Source organism: Leuresthes tenuis, unplaced genomic scaffold, assembly GCF_036924035.1.
Source record: "Leuresthes tenuis unplaced genomic scaffold, fLeuTen1.0.hap1 SCAF_6, whole genome shotgun sequence".
Lineage (NCBI taxonomy): Eukaryota > Metazoa > Chordata > Actinopteri > Atheriniformes > Atherinopsidae > Leuresthes > Leuresthes tenuis.
This window is the reverse complement of record NW_027325360.1, coordinates 34,191,383-34,215,192: the sequence shown is the minus strand read 5'-3', so window position 1 is coordinate 34,215,192 and position 23,810 is coordinate 34,191,383. Positions and strand designations below refer to the sequence as shown.

The following is a 23,810-nucleotide window of genomic DNA, read 5'->3' as shown; positions in this document are numbered from 1 at the left end:
CTCATGTCTTGTGTCATCTCTTGTCTTGTTACTGAAACAGTGCTTACGAAACATATTTGATTCAGATTTTTATAACTCACAGCATGTAAAATCTTTTGCATATCTGGACAACTTTTTAAGAAAAGACATGAGTAAAAAATTTTGTTTTCTTTGGAATATCAACTAAACAGATTAAATTCAGTTTTATTTATAAAGTGACAAATGACAAGTATCATCTCAAAGCACTTCAATAATACAGTTCAATTCAAGCCCATTGGCGTTCAATTCATTGTAATCACATTCCAATCAAATCCAATTAATTAAATTCAAAATTAGTCCAATTCATACATATAGAGACATTTCAAAAACAATTTCCTAACAAAGGAAACCAACAAATTGCACCGGAACTTCTCTTTGGTCCAATCTCCCATCCTGAGCGTGCATGAGGCGACTGTGGAGAGAAATGACTCCCTTTTTAACAGGAAGAAACCTCTGGCAGAACCAGAACCAGGAAGGGTGGCCATCCGCCTCGACCAGCTGGGGTTTGAGAAGACAGAAAAGAGGGGACAACAAACACTGTAACACCATTCAAAGGATACCTGCTGTGACAGGGAAACACAACTTAATGACCACAATGATGCCAAATGTGCATAATGTCACATGAGAAATTAAATGGGGGGGAAAAGAGAGCAAAGTGAGGAAAGGTGTGACAGAGGAGGTCACCCAGCAGTCTAGGTCTATAGCAGCTTAACTATGGGATGTTTCACAATCACCTGAGTCATCCCTAACTATAAGCTTTATCAAAAAGGAAAGTTTTAAACCTGATCTTAAAGGTAGAGAGGGTGTCTGCTTCGGTTACATGCTGCTACATTTTTTATCAAACGTCCCGTCATTCCGACACTTTTTTCCTCCTATGGTCGGAATGGCGGTATGTTTTTTTTTTTTAAATACCGCCATTTTTCTACAGTTCCTTTCTACAGTGCCTTTTAATAGCCTATGTTTTACCCAAAACATTTTGCACTGATGATATGCCGGCGCAAATACGCCCTAAAGTTTGGCGCACAAACTCTGCACATGCAGAGGCCACAGCCTCGCAAACAAACTTTAATAGTCTATTATCAAAATCCCCTGAAATTTAAAATATAAAAATACAGATATTAATGTAACTCTGGCGAGACTGAAACTGATTAAGCAGAAATACAGTGTCAGTGAGCTGTCACAGCAGCCAGCTGGAGCGGAGCTCTCCACAGAGCCCATGCGTCTTTTGCACGCTGTCATCATATGCCAAAGTAATAATTGCAATTACAGATATCACGACTACTGCACAGGACACAGTTGAGCGCACTCTGCCTTGCCTTGCCAATAGGAGAGGAGAGAAATGACAGCATAGAACGTATAAAACACAACAAAATGCAGTAAAAACGTTTATTCATGTTATTCACATGATTTATGAGTACTCGCTCCAATTATGGGAAGCGCGGATGGGCTTTGCGCATTTGGCACAAACACACAGCCGTTGCGCAAGGCTTTATACAGCCTGTTGATATCTTAAGGACCTAACTGGTCACACCTGGGAGTAAATGTCATGTAGAGATTGTTTTTACATGGCATTACAGCTGAACATATAGCTTTCATCCACAAACCAACGTGGGAGAGCCCGAAGACGCATGTGCCAGACGCACATAGGCATGCGTAAAACCAATTTTGACCACTTCATGCTTTATTTGCTTTCTTTTAGTTAACTTTCGTTTCTTTTGGATTCTTGTGCGTATTATGGAGCCGTTTCGGTCCATGTTTGTAAGCCTTTTTTTCCTGGATTAAATTTTCGGAAGTTGAAACAAGTGGCATTGGAGTGTGTGATTGAAAACCACCGCGGACTGCTTCTCCTCCTCCAGTTTTTAATAACGCTTATCTGTAAACACATGTTAAACATATAAATTGCATGAACAGAAAGAAGGGACTCACCTGTTGAGTAACGCAGATTTCCTTATACGGAAAGCCTTGTTGGAATGGTGGGACGTTTGAATGTCGGATTAGCGGAATGTCGGAATGGTGGGATGTCGGAATGGCGGGATTTCGGAATGGGTGTCACCACCCGTCTGCTTCCTGAACCCAACCTGGCAGCTGGTTCCACAAGAGAGGGGCCTGATAACTGAAGGCTCTACCTCCTATTCTCCTTTTAGAAACTCTGGGAACAACAAGTAAACCTGCAGTTTGGGAGCGAAGTGCTCTGTTAGGAAAATATCTTACAATGACATCTTTAAGATATGATGGAGCTCGGTCATTAAGAGCTTTATATGTGAGGAGAAGAATCTTAAATTCTATTCTGAATTTAACAGGGAGCCAATGAAGAGAAGCTAAAACTGGAGAAACATGATCTCTCCTGTTAGTTCTCAACAGAACTCTGGCTGCAGCATTTTGGATCAGCTGGAGGCTTTTCAGAGAATATGTGGGACAGCCCAATAATAAAGAATTACAGTAGTCCAATCTTGAAGTAACAAATGCATGGACTAGTTTCTCTGCATCACCCTGAGACAGGATGTTCCTGATTTTAACAATTTTACGAAGGTGAAAGAACTCAGTCCTAGAAAGCAGTTTTATATGTGCGTCAAATTTTGGACTATATTACTTAAGTGCCTTGAGATGACAATTGTGGTAATCTGGCGCTATATAAATAAAATTGAATTGAATTGAATTGAATTGAAATGATAAATTCTTGTCAAAAATAACTCCAAGGTTCCTCACTGTAGAACTAGAAGCCAAGAAAATACCATCTAGAGTAACTATATAACTAGACAATTTCTCCCTGAAGCGCTCAGGTCCAAAGAGAACAACTTCAGTTTTGTCTGAATTTAGAAGCAGAAAGTTCTGAGCTATCCAGGTCTTTATCTTTAAGACAGGCTTGTATGCTGACCAACCTATTGGTTTCATCTGGTTTCATAGATAAGTACAGCTGAGTATCATCAAAATAGCAATGGAAATGTATGCCATGCTGTCTAATAATCAGACAGAAATCTGTCGTCTAAATCTGTCATCATACAGAAAATATGCAGGCAGGTTTTTGCACCAGCTCTCTTCCAGAAATCTGAGAGTCATCCTCACCACCAACTGTCATTTGCTCAGGCCCTGTCCAAAAACTGGTCCCCACAAGATGAAGTAGTTTACATTTGTAAAAAGGCTTTGATACTCTCTCTCTGTTGCTGTGATTTGGGGTATGATGGTTCTGTAGTTGGCAGCAATAGTCTTCCAGTTTTGATTGCCATATTGATGATAACAATAATGATGACAACAATAATAATAACTTACCTTTTTTTCTAGGTAATTACCTTTTTTAAGTCTCATCTCTGGGTGAGGTATATTGTCTTTAGTAACAAAGTTTTAGAGAAGCACTGACTTTTTGTTAATTAATTGGGAATCTTTAACAATAGACAGGTAGTCTGAAATAACTTAAGTCTACTGTAGCGTTCCATATATTAAATTAATTTAATATTCAATTACCTCCGTGGGGGCACCACCTCTCGTCCAATTTTGAGAGGAAACGGGATCAGAAGTTATAAACTAGGGAGTTTATTACTGAAGGGAGAGAGTTCTCATCTGAAGTGACCGTAATTACTTCAAGATACATGAAACACGACTCGTTACTAAATATGGGTTATTCATTTCACATTAAACAGAAAACAGAAACCTTAAGGTTGCGCTCATGACACATATAGTGATAATGATTTAACACTACAGTTTCAGATTTACAGCAAAGGACAGGGACTAGAGCCATATGGGACTTAGTACTGGTCTTAGTGTTAACCCTTATCACGGTCTCTGGCTAAAAAGGGGTAAGAGTTCATTACGGTGGATAAAGTATTGGTTATTTTAACCCGGCACTTATCTAACACCAACCACAACACAAAACCTCAGTGAGCCAGAAATGGGTCAATCTTACTATGAGTAGATTCACCGACACGGTCCGCCATGTGGTCAGCCTTCTTGAGTTCTTTCCCGTTGTTGGAATGGCGTAGCCCCAAGCTTGTACTTCTCGGGTCCCGGCCTGTTTCGATGACTTTATGGCACCCGCGGCACTACCCGTGGCACTACTATTACCCTCGGACACGGCATTAGCAGAGCTATAGAGTATATACAGAGTTACGACACTCCCATTGACTCCCATTAACCACTTCCGGGTTAACGAGAGGCCAATAGTTCCACACTAGGCACGGAGCTCTGTGGAATTGCTCGTCAAGAACAATTACTGGTAAGTTAATGAAATAACAGCATTTTAAACTTTTTTATTACATTTTTAAGCATTAGCTATCAGAAGTATACTGTTAGACATCGTTATTTTTACATTTGGTTTGCATGAAATGTTGATGTTGATCTTAAAAATGTAATGGATTTAGGGACCTAACTGAAAAGCTTGGTAACGGAAGCTAACGTGTGAACACATGCTAACGTGACATTAACGTGATCATTACACTAAAGTCCATTAACTTTTTGTGGTCAGGTGACATTATGTAAAGTTGTTTTGATTGTTAGGTTTTAAAACATTACCAAAATACTACTGCTAATACTAAGATATTACTGCTATTACTGTTACCATTACTTAAATGCTGTTTTACTTCTCGTTAGCCTAATAGCATAATTGCCTAAGTCTAAGGCATTCACATACAACTGAGACAATTATGCTATTAGGCTAGCGTTCTGCTGCTGCTATAGCTACTACTACTACAACAATAATAATAATAATAATGATAATAATAATAATGCATTATATTTAGAGGCGCCTTTCAAAGCACTCAATGTCATCTTACAAGACACAGATAAAACAGGTGCTGGAGCGCTCTCTGCATTTATCCTCCTATATCTTAATTCCCTCAGCAGGTCCTCCAACCTGGCTCTGTCATGACTGGCCCCTGGCACACTGCTTCCTGGATGAGTGGCCCCTGACTGACTGGCACCTGGTAGTCTGCTGACCTCTGCTTCATTGTCACCCGACACATCCCTCTCACTCGCCTCTAACTGCGCCACAATTTGTCCATCAATATCTGTATTAATGACGTATTGTTGGTGTTATACGTATTTATGCCACCTACACTACATCCTTAGAAGTCAAATTGACAAGTCTGTTGACAATATCTTATTTTTAGATACATGAAATGGTAAAAACTGTGGAAATACCGTGTTCACTGGTATCATACCAAGGTTTAATTTCATGCAGTAAGTGTGGTCATCAGGTGTTTTAACTTCTGCAGAAGCCATCATCCTCAAAGGTGTTTTCATCCTCTTGGGCTTGGGGCGATGGATGAAGATGATTGGGACCGCATCTGGTCTCAACTTCCTTTTTTCCAGAGTCATCTGTGTGTGTGTGTGTGTGTGTGTGTGTGTGTGTGTGTGTGTGTGTGTGTGTGTGTGTGTGTGTGTGTGTGTGTGTGTGTGTGTGTGTGTGTGTGTGTGTTTATGGTTTCATTGCCACACTTTGTTAATGTTTTTTGTTTAACACACACTGTTGTTATTGTTCTAGTTTGTTCTTTTTATTCTTTTTATTCCTACCATTATCTATCAATAATATAATATGTATTATTTATAGTAATAACAACAATGTATATTATTTATTATTCCTATTCTTTTTCTTGTACACACACACAATTGTTCTTGTTTCAATAATTTTTTAATAAAATCTTGTTTATTTAACAATGTTTGTACCAGTCATACTTATTCCAGTCCATCGGTTCTAACATAAATTGCAAGTTTGAATATTTGCTTGTAGAGTGAGATTTGTTACTATTGACTGATCATATTCAAGCATAATTAGTGATTGTTTCATAGATCTGGTACATGGCTCAATCCTGCTCGATCTCAAAATCTCCATGGTTCTGATACATATCCTTTCAAAATAACTAACTAGTGCTGACAGTGCTTAGTGTCCAATAATGGTAAAAATTAAATGGTAACTTGTTGATCTATTTGCAAATGCAGAACAACCAACCTTGTAAAGTTAGCATCACTCACGTAAGTAACCTAGCGAAGCTAACACAAACTTTTCCCTCCAAAAATGTATTATTATTATTATTATTATCATTATTATTATTATTCAAAAGTAATCAAAGCACTTTCAATTGTCAACCCCACAGCTCAAAAGCATAAATGACACGAAAATACATCTCATACAACGTACGTTTACTTTGATATTTACCATGCAACAGCTCGCGCTGTACCATACGAAACTATGACAGCTTGCAGTGTGGTTGAAACCGTTGGAACTATTGAGGCTTACATGAACTACGTGACAGCCCTAGCGGTGACATCAAAGCGTGTCGTAATTCTGTATACACTCTATAGCTCTGGGCATTAGTTTTCATCATAGCTGCTCATCTAATAAGCAGCCTGAGAAAAGCTTTGAGTGAAAGCTTCTCAACCAATCAGCTACTTCTACCCCACGTGCGGAGCCTGCCCACAGGCTGCATTGTCACCAGAAAGTGATCCAATTAAATTAATGACAATGGTGCGCAAACTTTTCAAGCAAGCAATGAATGAGACAGATACAGACGATAGCTAATATGAAACGTAAATGCGACAAAACAAAGCAAATTAGCTTGTTTTCATATAGCTTCACAAAGAAACACAAGGAAACGCCCGACATATTAAGTACGGTTACGAGTGTCTTAAAATGAAGCTTGAGATGTCCGTGATTATGTTTCCTAACTTGTAGGCAGGTATGAAACATGTTTATCATACTTTCATTAATCCGTCTGAAGTTTGCCTCTGAAAGTTTTGTTATTTTCCAAGACTATGGAAATGGTTTGACCAAGTCTGTGTTTCGTCAGTCTGGTAGGTGTCAAGTCTAATTTACAAGTCTTAACATAAGAATGGGATATCCTTTCTTGGTACGAATTCCTCTCCCCCGCTTAGTACCAAAAGGGTGAGTCTTTGTGTTTTCAAATCCAGCTATTGCCGGGCGAGCAGATGTTAATCTCTCTCAAGAATCTTGACAAAGGTGAAAGGTTGGGTGAGAATGCCTTTCTCACGACTGTAAATTAGGTGGTCTGTGTTTTTTAAACCAATAGCAGAGACCCAAAAGGTTTACTGGGTCTTCTCCCCCTTTTTAGGGCCTCCTTGAGTAGCTAAACTACAAAATCAATAATTCTAGCATTGGATTCCTCAAGTTACAGATATATGTTGGACACAAAACTGTGGGTTACCTTAAGGTTTCAAACCTGTATTCTATATTTTGCAGGATGAGCCCACCACTGGTATGGATCCAAAGGCCCGCAGATTCCTTTGGAATTTAATCCTGGACATAATCAAGACTGGACGTTCTGTAGTGCTGACATCACACAGGTGTGACATCCCTGTCTATATATGCGCACTCTAATTTCTTTCTTCAATACTATTTATTATGTTCAGTGTATAATATAATGGTGTTCTTCACAGCATGGAGGAGTGTGAGGCGTTGTGCACTAGACTGGGAATTATGGTGAATGGAAGGTTTAAATGCCTGGGCAGCATCCAGCACTTAAAGAACAGGTCAGAGGACTTCACCATATTTTTAATTTAATGATCCACTCTGCATCCCTTTTGCAATCTTTTTTCCATTGTTTATGCACATGTTAAAATTTTTTGGAAGATACATTATTTCTGTAGTTGTTCCTTTTGACAATGTAAATACTAATATAAATGGTATGATATTTCCTTGAAAACTTTTTTGATGTATCTGGTAAACTTGGAAGTTTCCAATGTTGATACCTGACATTTTGCTTGAAGCAATAGGGAAAGGTTGAGCTTCACTCTTTAACATCATTGAATTTCTGTGGTGCCAATAACTTCCATCAAGGTGAGATGCATTTTCTCCAACTGATTCTTCAACAATATTTTCAGGAGTCACAGTCTCACATTTCCATTCATTGATAAATAATCCAGTTTATTAAGAAATGTATATGAATTAAATAATTTGTATGAAAAACCTCCAAATTCAGAAGATCACAGTTTTATTTTAATTAATCAGGAAACATATTTAAGCCACATTTAAATCAATACACAATGATCAGTCATAACATTATTACCCGCCTAATATTGAATAAGTTGCCCCCACAACAGCTCTGACCAGTCAGGACATGGGCAAAGAAAATCCGGAGGTATTCTGGAGTGTCAGGTACCAGGACAGCTATTAATCATTTCATCCTTCTTGGTTGGGGTCCATGGATTGGGCTTGTTTCTGACAGATGTCATCAATTGTGATCAGATTGGTTTCTTGCTTTTTCTTGTGTTTTTTGAGTGTTTTCTAATGTTTTTACTGGCCCTACTGCTGTCATGCTTGGATAGGCTGCTTTAGTGAAGGAGAGCTATTGCCATGTTGGGGTTGTGAATGGTCTGCACTTTTTTTATGAAATTAAATGACATAAAATTACAAAGTACTTAATTTGTTGCATTTAGGGAAATCATATTGTTGCAGTTATTCTTTTTAAAGTATCTAGGTATCTTGTTCACGAGTGATGGCAGGTTAGAGCGAGAGATGGACAGACAGATTGGGGCTACTTTAGCTGTAATGAGGGCACTGTTCTGCCCTGTTTTGGTAAATAGGGAGCTAAACTGGAAGGTGTAACTTTCAATTTACTGGTCCATTGTTGTTCCAACCCTCACCTGTGATCACGAGATCTGGGTAGTGACTGAAAGAACAAGATCGCAGATACAAGTGGGTGAAATAGGCTTCCTTCAGAGGGTGGCTGGGCTCAGCTATAAAGATAGGGTGTCCTCACCCTTGCCCATCTGGAGGGAATTCGGAGTAGAGCCACTGCTTCTCCGCATCAAAAGGAGTCAGCTGAGGTGGTTCGGGCATCTGGTTAGGATGCTTCCTGGTCGCCTCCCTTTGGAGGTTTTTCCGGGCACATCCTACTGGGAGAAGGCCCCGGTAAACCCAGGACTAGTTTGAGGGATTAAATATCCCTTCTGGCCAGGGAACACCTTGGGGTCCCCCAAGAGTCCTGAGGAGAGAGATGTCTGAGTTTCACACCTGAACCTGTTGCCTCTGCGACCCAACCTCGGATAAGCAGATGGCAATGGATGGATTTTTTTCTACCTTTTTTTCAAACAATCATCAATCATTCAACTCACTTAAATTCAGTTTAATAAAGAGTGGAGAGTAAAGAGAGCAGAGTGAGGAGAAGTGAGTGGAAGGTCCCCCAGAGGTCTAGCCCTATAGCAGCATAACTGTGGGATGTTTCAGGGTCACGTGAGCCCTCCTTAACTATAAGCTTTATCAAAAAAGTTTTAGACTAGTTTTAAACCTAAACTTAAAGGTAGAGAGGATGTCTGGTTCCCTCACGCACATCTGCAGCTGGTTCCACAAGAGAGGGGCCTGATAACCAAAAGCTCTGCCTCCCATTCTACTTTTAGAAACTCTAGGAACCACAAGTAAACCTGCAGTCTGAGAGCTAAGTGCTCTGTCGGGAAAACCAGGCACACAATCCTTCAGTCTCAAAAACTTTGGACTGTTTGTCAGGCAGTCAATAATCCACATGATTGTGGAGGCAATACAGAAATACAGGTGTATTTCTGTAACAGTGCTGGCTGAATTGTATCAAAAGCACTGAAGAAATCAAAGAACATGATCTTCACTATGCTGTCTGCTTTGTCCAGATTAGAGTGGGCTCATCGAAGCTGATAGATCTTCAACAGCAACCCCAGGATGATAAGCATACTTTAGTGGGTCCTGAAAAATGGTAACTTGCCTATTTAGATGAGCAGATAACAGTCTCTCCATAACTTTTATGATGTGGGATATTGGTCTGTAGTCACTTAAGAGTAGATGCATGAGATTTTTTAGGTACTAGAACAACGCAGGATGCCTCCCACAACAATGGATTTCTTGAAAGGCTAAAGTTTAAGGCATAGGCCTTCAGAACCCTGAGGCTGACACCATCTGAACCTACAGCCCTGTTCTGGGTCAGTCTCTCTTGCAGCTTATTCAACTGACTGCTGGAGACAGACAGACTGGAGAGGGAGGCAGAGGAGGTCTTAGTGTGTCCTGAAGTGGTGGGAGATGTTGGTGAGGTCGTCTCAAGATCCATGACTGAGGTGGAGGTTAACATTATGGAGGTGTGACAGGGACGATGTGGGTACAGGTAGGTCTTTGTTGCTGGAGGCAGGGGAGGAGAGAGGAGAGCTGAACCTATTGAAATATAAGTTCAGCTCACTGGCTCTGTCCAGGTTTCCATCAGTCTGATCATCTTTCACCTCAAAGCCTAAGATCTTGTTCATCCTTGACCACACATCTCTCACATTGTTCTGCAGCAGGTTGCTTTCTTGCTTTTTTTCTGTACCCCTCTTTGCTCCTTGAAATGTTTTTTTTAGCTGTTCTTGAACAGTTGTCAATAGCTCCCTGTCTCCCTCCCCTAAAGCTATCTTTTTTATGTACAGCAGCTTTTTCAGGTCACTGGTGATCCCAGGTTTGCTATAGGGGAAACACCTAATTGTCCTTGTGAGAATAATATTCTCCCCATAGAAGTTAGTGTAATCTGTTGTGGCACTGATATCATCTCCATGTGGTTAACAGTGTGCATTCCAGTCTATGCCATTTAACAAGGGGTATATCGTTGTGTTGTGATTTTTTTAGTAAAGGCACAGTATTGGAACTGTGTGCATCTTTTAAATTTGCATAAAATAAATCCAACTTTTTCATTTTTTGCAGTGAAGCAGTTGATAAACTATTGAAAGGTTGGAATTGTGAGGAGGGAGAGGGAGACTTGGTTGAAATCACTAGAAATGCATTGGGATGTTGTGTTTGTAGCCAGGCAACGGCTGAGCTAATGACATCAAAGGTATGTGGAGGTGGGGGCAGAAGCAGAGCAGCAAGGATGGAAAGTTAGGCTATGTCCAGTGGAAGTAGGAGGAAGAGGATTTGTTGTAAAGTCTGTTGTATCATTCAGTGGGTCTACATGATGAGATTAAGTCGATTATAGCTATAGTTGGGTTATGCTCCCAATCTGAGCAAGGGTAATTATCCTTTGTTACAATGCGGATCACTGGCACAAAGCATGCAATAGACACAGTAGATAAGTGGCGCTGTACCCATTTAAACTGTCGCTAATAGAGCTACTTTCGTTTGACGTCTTCACCACCAACAACAACAAAACAAAGTCATTCGAGAAAGATGGCGAACGAAGAGCAAGATGAAGCTACGTCCCTCTACATTTGTGATGAGCATGGTTATGGCACAAAGGTGATGCACAATGGCGCATTCTCCATCGCATTGTTTGTTTCTTTCTGATGGTGGCGACAACAACAGTAATATCGTCTCCTTCGACTTCCAGGTGACGATCGTGGGAAAAAATCTCGAGCATGCTCAGAACGCTCGATCCTATCCACTGTCGTCTCCAGGCACGTTAAGTGGGCAATTGGATCGAGTTATCCCGGGGTCTTAATTCGATCGCAAGTAACTCGATCCGATTCGATTTCTTGTTGGATTAAGCTTGTTACATGAGCTGAATAACTCAATCTTATTGTAATTTAGCAATTAATCGATGGCCGATCCCATTCCCCGCATGTAACCACATTGACTGTTGAGGGAGTTGGGTGTAAGTGGACAGAGTGTGAGGAAAATAATGAAGGAAGTGTCAGATGAGGCAGTAAAGTCCAGTCAGTGGATTTGGATTAGAAGAAGCAATAGTAGCTGGGGGCCCAGCAGGGGGAGCACTAAGGGTAAACAGACTCTTGGAAGAACAAAGGAAGAAATCCAGGATGTATTTAAGTTGAGGGTGTGGCCCATGTGAGCCTTTTGAAACCAGGTGGCCATTTCAGGTAAGTTGGCCTGTATGGCCTTGTTTTTGCTGGCATTTCTTAGTGATTGTAGCACTGTTTAGGTGAATTTGTCTGCTGAATCTATTATTGTGTCTTGTCCTGCCTTCACCTCTGGCATCCTCTATACTTTTATTACCCCCTACCCGAACCAGGGTTTGTATCCCCACCCCGCTATGACTGGTGTGCAGTTGGTGAGGGGCTGGGGTAGTTTGTGGTTGTTGGAGGAAAAGATGGTTGTTGTGGTGTGAGGAGCAGTGATGGCTGGCATTAGGGGAGTGACTCTGGGACGCCAGTGATCACTGTCTAGCCTCCTGGAGGTGTCATGGGCCCAACTAGAAGAAACACTGATGAAAGGAGATTTCCACCTGATGATCCCAATGACATGTTGGCCAGCACTGCTCACTGGTCTATATAGGGATTATTCACTGAGTCTGGTCCATTTTTTCATTTTAATTTTTGTTTTTAGCACAAATTTTCTTGTGTTTACCTTAAATAAGATTATATCAAGGTGGCATATGTCACAGCTGTGTGACACTTGTGTTAGTAGTGTGATCACTTGGATGCAGGTATTTTTTTTGTTTTACACTGAAAGATGAGCAGTTTTACTCTACCTATTGATGATTTCAGTATAGTGGTTGATCGGTTTAAGTATATTGTATCACATAGATGTGTATACCAAATATTAAAGCAATCTACTGTATTGTTACGAAATATAAACCATTCTCCAAAATGACTTTGGCATATTGATTATCACTTCTTTACTAATGTAAATTGTGTTTTTCCAGGTAATTAACAAAGAGGAAATAACATGAATCTATGTAAAATTCATTCAGTATTACTGTTTGTAGCTGTGTAAAATAAAACAGCTATTTTTATTGCGTAAACTGTGACTTCAACACTGGAGTTATTCAAGATCATAAGATGCGGTTTCTCTCTCACACTCTGACTTTTTGTCAATTTGTGAAAATGATTGAATACCTCAATTTACAAGTGAGTTGTTTGAAGTGAACAGTGTGAAGAACTTCCTCTGTCTTGTTTCTGTTGTTATTCCCAGGTTTGGGGATGGCTACATGATAACAGTAAGAACCAAGAGTAGCGCCAATGTGAAGGAGGTGGTACGATTCTTCAACAGAAACTTTCCTGAAGCTGTGCTGAAGGTAACATAGATCAGCTCCATCTGTCCTTTGAACCAGTCATCTCACTGAGAGCCATAGCGTGCTTTGCTTTAATTATCAGTATCTGCATCAACTTCAATTTCACAAGAAGCAGCAGTTAGCTGGAAACATCTGTATTTCAGTTTTATTTTATTCAATTATATTTATAAAGTGACAAATCACAGCAAATGGCATCTCAAGGCGCTTCAAAGATACACTCCAGTTCAAGACAATTACAATCTCTTTAATACAATCATAATCCAATCAAACCAAATTAATTAAATTCCGAATTAGTTAAATTCATACAAAGCCAATTAAAAAAAAGTTGCCACGCTAAGGAAACGAACAGATTGCATAGACAGTAGAAAGGAAAAATGCCTTTTAACAGGAAGAGACCTCTGGCAAAATCAGTAATGCGGGCCTACACCAGCTGGGGTTTGAGAGGATAGGACAGAGAGGACAATTAGCACCATAACACTAGGTCAGGGATACCTGCTGAAAAAGAGAAACACAAGTTAATGACAATAATATCATATGTACATGGAGAGTAAAAGAGAGCAAAGTGAGGAAAAGTGCATCATGGGAAATCATTCGACCAGTTTAGGCCTATGGCGGCATAACTATGGGATGTTTCACAATCACCTGAGCCATTCCTAACTATAAGCTTTAGTTTTAAGCCTAATCTTAAAAGTGGAAAGGGTGTCTGCTTCCCGGACATTTACTGGCAGCTTATTCCACAAGAGAGGGACCTGATAACTGAAGGCTCTACCTCCCATTCTACTTTTAGAAACTCTGGGAACAACAAGTAAACCTGCAGTTTGGGAGCAAAGTGCTCTGTTAGGAAAATATCTTACAATGAGATCTTTAAGATATGATGGAGCTCGGTCATTAAGAGCTTTATATGTGAGGAGAAGAATCTTAAATTCTATTCTGAATTTAACAGGGAGCCAATGAAGAGAAGCTAAAACTGGAGAAACATGATCTCTCCTGTTAGTTCTCATCAGAACTCTGGCTGCAGCATTTTGGATCAGCTGGAGGCTTTTCAGAGAATATGTGGGACAGCCCAATAATAAGGAATTACAGTAGTCCAATCTTGAAGTAACACATGCATGAACTAGTTTCTCTGCATCACCCTGAGACAGGATGTTCCCGATTTTAGCAATATTACAAAGGTGAAAGAAGGCAGTCCTAGTCCTTTTATATGTGCATCAAATGATCAATTCTGGTCAACAATAACTCCAAAGTTCCTCACTGTAGAACTAGAAGCCAAGGAAATACCATCTAGAGTAACTATATAACTAGACAATTTCTCCCTGAAGCACTCAGGTCCAAAGAGAACAACTTCAGTTTTGTCTGAATTTAAAAGCAGAGAGTTCTGAGTCATCCAGGTCTTTATGTCTTTAAGACACGCTTGTAGTCTGACCAACCTATTGGTTTCATCTGGTTTCATAGATAAGTACAGCTGAGTATCATCAGCACAGCAATGGAAATTTATGCCATGCTGTCTAATAATGTTTATTATTAAACTCAGAATAAGGGCCAGGTGGACGATACACAACAACAAACACAAGAGGTTTTTGTGATTTCCACTTTGGGAAAAACTGAGAACCAGAGATTCAAAAGAGCTAAAACTAATCTTGGGTCTAGGACTAGTAAGGATTAGTAACCCTGATCTGAAGATAGCTGCCACTCCTCCTCCTCTGCCTGTGGTTTGAGGAACGTGAACATTTAAATAGTCAGAGGGAGTTGATTCATTAATGCTAACATGATCCTAATATACTAATAAATTCGTCCATATTTCTAGAAATGAGAGCCGCTCCTTCGAAAGTGGGATGGATGCCGTCTCTCCTCATCAGACCAGGTTTTCTCCAGAAAGATTGCCAATTATCTATGTAGCCCACGTTGTTTGCTGGACACCATCTAGACAACCAGCGATTGAAGGAGGACATACAGCTAAACATGTCATCACTGGTCAGATTTGGCAGGGGTCCAGAGAAAACTACGGTGTCCGACATTGTTTTGGCAAAATTATACACCGATGCAACATTACTTTTAGTGACCTCCGATTGGCGTAACCGGGTGTCATTACTGCCAATGTGAATAACTATTTTACCGTATTTACGCCTATCCTTAGCCAGCAGTTTTAAATAGAATTTAAAATGCATTTGACTATGGTCGCTGGTGTCGCTAATGCCATGTTTCTGACTATAGAGCTGCCAATTACCAGGGTTTTGTCCTCAACGGGTGTGTTGCTGAGTGGGGAAAATCTATTTGAAACGTGGACAGGTTGATGGTGAACCACGGGCTTGACTTTAGGACTATGACTCCTCTCTCTGACAGTCACCCAGCCACTCTTAAGTCCCGGCTGCTCGGGATCTGCTCGGGGACGACTAACAGAGCTAACTAGGCTAGTTGACTCCGCACTGGCTAAAGGGGCCTGGCTCGCTATTGGGTGGTTTTCAACAGTGCAGAGCCGAGCTTCCTACATTTGTTACATGTACCATTACCACTAAAGGAGGCAGAGGAGTAACTAAACATCTGATACACGGAGCAAGTGAAAGCAGGAGATGGAGGAAGAGAATTGGTAGCCATGCTAAGCCACAGAACCCGATACACTGCTAAAAAGTGAAAAATAAAGACTGTAAGCCTCCTTCACATTAGCATAGAACAGATCTAATGTCCTTTCTCCACATGTTGGACAGTCCACATACTTACTTTGTACATACTGTACAAAGACAGTAAGGCAGGAGGATAGAGAGACGTGGTTGAAATTGGGGGGGAGTGACCCAACTCTGATTTAAAAACCAAAAAAAAAAACAGGATGATACCCCCGCCTTTCCGCTTACCGCTCGTACTCCAGTCACGATCTGCTCATATGGCTGTGAAGCCGGGTATGTCCACAGATGAGTCTGGTGTGTTGTCCTTCAGCCAGGACTCAGACAGACAGATCAAACTGCTCTCCTTATGCAGCTGTTGGTTCTTCACAAGCGCCTCTAGCTCATCACACTTGTTTGGTAGCTTGTTAGCACTTCCCATAATCACCGAGGGCAGAAAAGGCTTGTACCTCCACCTCTTGTTGTGCCTCTTTGCCTTTAGTTTTGCTCCAGGTTTGCATCCACGGTACAGCTTTCTTAGCTCGGTTGGAATTGGATATTTAATTCCACGTCCAATCCTTGACAATTCCAACAGTTCTTGTCTTGTGTACACTGCTCTACTGGTAGCAGTGCACATTGTCAAAACATAAAAATGAAATGAAACGTAAGTAAAAAGCAGATCATTAAAAATGTCTAGATAAAAACTAAAAATTACATATAATTATGTTAACAACGAACAAAATTGAGAGCTACACAGACTTGCTGCTGATAAGACTGGCATATAGCAACTGAGATGCCATGCTTTCAAACTATTTAATCTAATGGAAGCATTTACAAGGTGAAAAAAAATCAGTCCAAGCACAGAACCCTGTGGATTGCTCTGATTTTGGTATGCAAAGAAGATTCTTCATTTACGTGGACAAACTTGAATCTATCACATAAACATGAGGCTAATGTTAAACCCAATGTTCAAGCGTCTGTAATAGTATCAAATGCAGTACTATACACCAGGACAAGCACAGACACAAATCTCCTATCAAAAGCCAAGGGGAGATTTTGCCAGTGCTTTTTCTGTGCTATGATGTGATCTGAATCCTGATTAAAACAATACAAACAGATCATTTCTGTGTAACGGATCACAAAGTGGAGCTGTAACATTTTTTCAATAACTTCAGACATAAAAGGGAGATTGGATATAAAATTATAATTAGCTAACAGTCCTGGATCAAAAGTAGTTTTTTTTTTTTTTTAAGTAATGGTTTAATTACAGCAACCTTAAGTTTTTGGTACATTGCCTGTCTCAAAGATAGATCAAATCCAATATGAAGTATTGATAAAAGGAGCAGTGTGTGATAATTTTGGTGATTTATTTACAGAAATTGAATATAATACATACAACTATGTTGTTAGTGCTATATAGTCATTACTTTAGATTTCGCCTTTTTATTTACATGGATCTTGGGCTGCTCTACACAAACATAGATATATACACTAGATGCCGCCTCCGACGCTGCTGTCCATTGGAACGGTACGTCAATGCGGCCGCCATTTTGGGACGGGGGAAGCCGTGTCTCCTTACTGCATTAGTCAATCGAGCCAGAGGTCTATCAACCATTAAAATCACCACAACTCAACAATTTTCAACTGATTTTCAAGCCGTTTGGTTTAATATAAACTTCAGTCACATATTTGTGATAAAACATAGATTCCTTTTTATACGATTTTATATATATATCATACATACATTAGAAATGTGATTATTTAGACAAAGATTTCAGGTATTTAAGGATAACTATCATGCGTTGTTTAAAAAAAAAAACAGTATGTCTTCTATGTTAATAGAATTGTGCATTTTAATATCAGGAAGGTGACACTGATGTTTTTAAAGGTTTATATCAAGGTTCATTCAATAGGAACAACTTCTAATAGTGTATTTTATTATCATTTAGTGGGCACTGCGTTGTGTTAGTGAAATATTAAGATTATATGAGAATTTGTTATGACACTAACTTTGCAAAGATGGTCAGGAAAATGAAAAAGTGATGGTTTGACTCCTTCCTTTAAACAGTTGACTGTCCAGTCCTGTCAAAGTCTGGTTTAAAGTGACAGCTGCAGACGACTGAACGGTCCTTTGGGATAAAACCTCTTCTCATGAGTGCTGCTGCCCATGCCTGCCTCCTCCTTTTATCTTTTGGAAACCTACACAAAACAACTCCACGCTCAGTTCTCCGTGCTAATGTAGCTACAATTCAGGTTCATAACTTACGTTAGCAGTTAACGTTTATGTTAGTGCTATGAAACTGATTTAATAGATTATTTAGGAATAACATGGCCTACTTATCACAATTATATACAGTGGCTGATTACCAAATGTCACTTTCATCATCTTACTGCTGTCTTACTAACAAAAACATCTTTTGTTTTCTTGTCCTGACATAAGCTAGTAATAAGCTAGTTTAATTTATGTTATCTTAAGAGATGCATCAAATCCAACACGTTCATAACAGTTAAATAATATAAAACAACTTCTTACTTGCTAAATGTTATTCCAAGTTTATTCGTTTCTGCGTTTCTTTCACGGGAACATCTGTAAGCGGCACAAAAGTCATTTTGCCAGATGCACAGCTGTCAGACCCGCTCTGACAGCCTGACTGCTGTCAGAAACCCCGTCCCAAGATGGCGGCCGTGTTGACGTGCCTGACAAGCCCGAATGCGGTATCTATGCTACACAAAGGCTTAGTTTATGCTTCAACGTAATTTCAACGACATGGCTCCTCTGCCATAGCCTGGCGTGCACCTCCAAAAAAGTAGACGCGGGCCGTAAGGGCTGTGATTGGTCTGCTCAGACCAATCACAGCCCTTTTCCGGTCTCAATGGCTGTATACAACGAAGAAGCTCGTTGACATTCGAAATTATCTAAAATGCATTTGTTCATCCAGGTTGTAAATTCACAACCAGTGTTGTAAATTCACCCGTTCCCAGCCTCGGCAGGTCGTACAGATCACCCCCGCGAACCCCTCTGTCGCCTGTGCTTCAACATTTGCAATTTAAACATTTGTTCTTCAATATTGATGAGCTCCAACTGCAAATACAGCTGCTCCACCTCGGTTGCCATTGTTTACTGTTGTTAACTGTGACCAGAAGAAAAAGCAAGGCTTCGGCTATAACCCCTGAAACCACACAAACACACAGCCACACCTCCCTACCAGCATGGTGAATTACAGAGCAACGTGTTCCCTCAACGCAGAACTTCGAATGCTCAATGAAGACATCATGTCGACGTAGTCGACGTTCTGGAAGAGTCGAAATTGAGCTTTACCCGGAAGGACTTCTTCTTCTTCTTTGATTTTTCAGCTGGCATCCTTGGTGTTAAATATGCTGCTATCTACTGGACAAAATTTCTTTTTTTTTCCTATTTCTTATTTTCTATATTCTTTTAATTATTCCAGTAGTTACCAGGAATCTTATTGTTATTCTCCTCCCTTCTTTAGACTTAGCAGATTCTACTATATTTTTCAAATTACATTCTGTTATTCCCGCCTTCTGCAGCCCTATCTTCATTATTTCCCTCTCCCTTCCATATCTGGGACATGCTATCAACACATGTTCCACTGTCTCCCTCTCCCCACAGCTACACTGCCCAGTTGGATGTTTCCCCATTATCTTAAGTGTATCATTCAGTTTACAATGTCCTATTCTTATCCTGCTAATAATGACTTGTTCTCTTCTGTTCTGTCCATAACACCCTGCCTCTCCTGCTACACTTTGTAATTTATATAATTTATTTATCTGTTTTTGATAATTGTACTTTCATTTCCACCACCTCTTTCTTTACTGCATTCTTAGTAGCTTTGTCTGCTTTTTCATTTCCTTTTATTCCTACATGAGCTGGTACCCACATGAACACTATTTCCCTCCCCTGTTGCATTAACCTGGATGTTTTTAACTGTATTTCATATAAAATTGACCCGGAAGGACACCTCTTGCGTCACCATATAGATTACAGTGGCCTAGAAGGGACAAAGGGTGGCGCATGCGCGATTTTCCGCTACCTTGCAGACGAAGAAGCCGGATGTGACGTTGTACAAGAAGAGGAAGAAGGAGACGAGGAAGCGGTCGGGATATATTTGGGAAGTTTTTCAATTTGGTGAAGTTATCTGAATAGACATGGCGGACCACACTTACTGTTCTACAAGACAAACCTCTAAAGACCACGAGTCGTCATCAAAGAAACGAAAACATGACGAGTCCAAAAGGATTAGAGGCAGAAGACGGGGTAAAACGCGAGTAAATATCGGCGTCACCTTTCCCAAATGGAGGTCGCTGATGGGGGGGAGAAAGGCTTTAAAAGTGACGCCGAAGTTGCCTCTTTTCTGCTGGAAAGGTAATTCAGATCAGTGTTACTAATGGAAATTATACACGTAACGTTTTCTCCGTGTCCCTGTAGAAAACTGTTGAAAAATGATTCACGTGAGTTTATGCACCAAAACTACCAAGTAGCTTTGTTAGCTGGACAGAAATTACTCGGCGTCATGTTACGGAGATCATCTTCAATTCTCTCCTTCTCTTCTCGTGAGGCAGCGGCTGTGTTCGTCCTGCCTCTCCCTGCCTGCTCCAGGAGCTCTGCGTCCTCGTCCTCTCCCTCTCTCTCTTACCTCCGTCTCCCATTCTGGTGTTACACTCTGCGAATGGTGAGAAAAACATGTTGCCTGCTAATGCTATCTTTCTATCAGACTAAATACAATTCAGACAGCTTCCAATTCAGACAGCTAAAACTACCAAAAGACTACATTTGTACCATTATCACTAAAGAAGACAGAGAGATAGCTAAACATCTGACACACGGAACAAGTGAAAGCAGGAGATTGAAGGAGAGAGCTGCAAGCCATGCTAAGCTAGCAGACTTTATCTTTATATACACCAAGAAAAGAGTACAAACTTGCCAAAACACCAAAGATCTTCAGAAATGAATGCTAGATGTTCTGTACAAGAGTGTGATAGAGCAAGTCCCACAAGGCACAAATGTGGTAACAGGAAGTGATGAAATGCACCTTACCGCAAAACGTCAGCTCGTCTGCTGCTGTACTTGCTGTGGTGGTGTACCTGTCTGGTTGTATTCAAAATGATGTTACATTCCCAGACCTAAGTATGAATGAGATGATTCATATTCATTCAATTCAGTTCAGTTGTATTAAATAGCGCCAAATCACAACAAATGTCATCTCAAGGTACTCAAAGATACAGTCCAATTCAAGCCAATTAGAGTCCAAGTCATTGTAATCATAATCCAATGAAATCCAATTAATTAATTAAAGAATAATCCAATTCATTCATATAGAGCCAATTCAAAAACAATATCCTAGTTAAAGAAACCAACAGATTGCACAGAAACTTGTCTTCAGTCCAATCTCCCGTCCTGAGCCTGAAGCGACTGTGAAAAGGAACGACTCCCTTTTAACAGGAAGAAACCTCTGGCAGAACCAGAACCAGGAAGGGTGGCCATCCGCCTCGACCAGCTGGGGTTTGAGAGGACAGAAAAGAGGGAAAAGAGGGGGGGAAACACCATAACACCATTCAAAGGATACCTGTTGGAACAGGGAAACACAAGTTAATAACCACAATAATGTCACATGTACATAATATCATATGAAAAAGCTGATGTCATATTTGCAGGAACGTCACCACACCAAGGTCCAGTACCAGCTAAAGTCTGAGTGGACTTGCCTCGCTCAGGTCTTCAGTAAGATGGAGCAGGTGGTAGAGCTTCTGGGCATTGAGGACTACTCTGTCAGTCAAACCACTCTGGACAATGTTAGTCCACTTTTAACACCGAATTAACCGCATCCACAGCTTTAATGTGGAAGAATAAGTAAATAAGATAAGATACCGTTTTATCTACCCAGGTGTTTGTTAACTTTGCCAAAAAGCAGAGCGACAGCCTGGAGCCGCTGGTGATGTTGCCCGCAGGTGGTAGACAGTCCCCCTTCACCTACATCTTGAACCTTCTGAAGTCGAGGCCAGCCATCACTGAGCTTAATGCTCTGATCAGTGAGGCGTCAGAGGAGCTGGAGACTGATGATGATGAAGGACTTATCAGCTTTGAGGAAGAAAGGGTGAGTGGATCTTACCTGGGGTATTTATGTGGCGTTCACAATGGTGAAGGTGTGGCAGCCCTCATAACACTTTTTTTGAAAACAGAAATCACATTTTATACAGTATTTCTATCAGTTGAGACAATATTGTGAGCTACGGTGTAAGATAATATTTTATGTTACAGAGTGGGGCTAAACCTTATGGCAGGGATGTCAAACTCCGGTCCTCGAGGGCCGCTGTCCTGCAGGTTTTAGATGCTTCCAGATCAAGGCATCATTAGCAGGCTTGTGCAGAACTTAATCTTTTGAAGGGATCCATTTCATCGGAATCAGGTTGAAGCAGGGAAACATCTAAAACCTGCAGGACATCGGCCCTCGAGGACCGGAGTTTGACATCCCTGCCTTATGGGGTAAAAGGCAACTGCAGCAACAAAAGACCAGGCAAAAAAAATATGTATATACTCAAGGTTGTTTACATGTTTGTGTGCTTGTGGTTGATAGGTGCAGCTGTCCTTCAACACCGACACTCTCTGTTGAAATGAGCCATTTACAGGGCAGAGAGACGAGGAGGGGGGGGCCCAATCCTCTTTGTCTGAGCTCTGACGCCTGGAGGATGAACAGCGCTCCAAAATTGATCTCTAATGAAGACCAAATACTGCACAGAATGAGTAGTTGAGATTCTACACCCTATTGAAAGAGACTGACTTGATGTTGGCCAGATGGCGCGATCTGCAGAGCCCAGGTTGCAGCAAGCGACACAGCAGCAAAAACACTTGCATCTGGACTGAAGGATGTTTTCATACGCGTTTATTTTGAGTTTATGCGTTTCTGTCTGATGTATATCACAAGTTTGCCACTAATGTTAACTGTTGTTAAAAACCATGTGTTTTGAACACATTTTCAGACCAAGTTGCACAGTATGTGCTCTCTGTTAAAGGTTTTCATGTAACCGAAGCAGGCCGTTATTACTGTACCAAATTCAACCTGGCTTGAGAGCATGCTGCAATGAAGATAATGTAGTAGTCTATTTTTCTGTGACAAAAAGAATGATTTATTTTAGATATTGAAGCATCTTTGTGTGGTTTATTTGACAAAAATAGGGAATTCAGCAAAATGCACCTTGGAATGGAATGGACAGGTATAGAAGCAGTTGGCCTTTTCTTAGATGTCAGAGACACTGATGATACTTCACATATATTATTTTGCTTTGACACTGAAAGTTTGATCTCTGTCTAATGATTATTCTTTTGGACTTTTAACATATCATTATGTTGTTGACTAGAAGTTCTTGTATAAAGCTGAGAAACTGTATATAATGACAACAATAACGCCATCTGCTGTGAAAGTAATTAGCATTATTCTGTAATAGTCTAAACCCTGAAGTGAGCTCTGCTCATATATCCTGACAGTGTCTGTACGTCCATCACTGTGACACTAAAATTAACTCTCAGACCACAAAATAACTGTTAGAGCTAGGTTAGTTTTTACATTTTATGATTTTGTGTTATGGATTTTTGAGTACTGTAAATGTGCAAATGTCATGCAAACATGGTTGTCTCTCTGAATATTTGTTGGCATGGGGTTTTAACAAATCTTTCTTATCAGATCTGAAGACCGTAGGGAGGTGACTGCACCAGGAGCTGGGTGGCATGTTGGGTTATGATAAAGACAGTAGAAACAGTGCCTACATCACTGAATATCTTGAGATCTCTCTCTGTAACAAAAGCCTTCTTATCAGATCTGTGATAGTTGAGTTGTAATTGTCCTGTCAACATGTATTACTGTTTCACACCTCTTTTCACAGCCAAGGCCTAATTTTGGTGATTAAAATGGCACCGATGGGCTTTTTTCCTACTTGAGGAGGTGATTTATTAAAAAATTGTCCGTTTATTTGTTACCTGAGAATGTTATCCTGTTGAGATGTTATTCATTGAAATATTCACATTAATTTATGATTTGTTTATGCATTTAGCAGATGCTTTTATCCAAAGCGACTTACAAATGAGGATCAAAGCTAATGATAAGCTACATAGAAGGAACCCACTAGTCCGACTCTGTCAGAGGTGACAGAGTAGAGATTGAGTGCAGGCATTGAGAGAAGTGCAGTAGAGGGAATGGGGAAGTACTGGGTAAGTGCTAGGATAGGAGATAATCTCTGAAGAGATGGATCTTCAAATTTCTTGAAGATACACACCATTGCGGAACGA

The 23,810-nt window shown here is 40.4% G+C and overlaps 1 protein-coding gene and 1 long non-coding RNA gene across 2 annotated transcripts in view; one reads left to right on the top strand and one right to left on the bottom strand.

Annotated features, from left to right (window-relative positions):
* abca2 (ATP-binding cassette, sub-family A (ABC1), member 2) overlaps positions 1 to 23,810 on the top strand; it is a 357,455-nt gene that overhangs the window by 333,118 nt on the left and 527 nt on the right. The window contains exons 42-47 of the mRNA XM_072388588.1: positions 7,205 to 7,308; positions 7,402 to 7,494; positions 12,818 to 12,920; positions 21,185 to 21,322; positions 21,415 to 21,624; positions 22,105 to 23,810. The exon at positions 22,105 to 23,810 is cut by the window's right edge and continues 527 nt beyond it. Of these exons, the coding sequence (XP_072244689.1) occupies positions 7,205 to 7,308; positions 7,402 to 7,494; positions 12,818 to 12,920; positions 21,185 to 21,322; positions 21,415 to 21,624; positions 22,105 to 22,140 (684 nt within the window). The 3' untranslated portion in view covers positions 22,141 to 23,810. The remainder of the gene's footprint in view (positions 1 to 7,204; positions 7,309 to 7,401; positions 7,495 to 12,817; positions 12,921 to 21,184; positions 21,323 to 21,414; positions 21,625 to 22,104) is intronic.
* LOC140309226 (uncharacterized) lies at positions 188 to 4,098 on the bottom strand. Its single transcript, XR_011916360.1, has 3 exons — positions 3,917 to 4,098; positions 1,945 to 2,186; positions 188 to 516 (listed from the first exon to the last, which is right to left on the bottom strand). It is a non-coding gene; the product is annotated as an uncharacterized lncRNA (long non-coding RNA).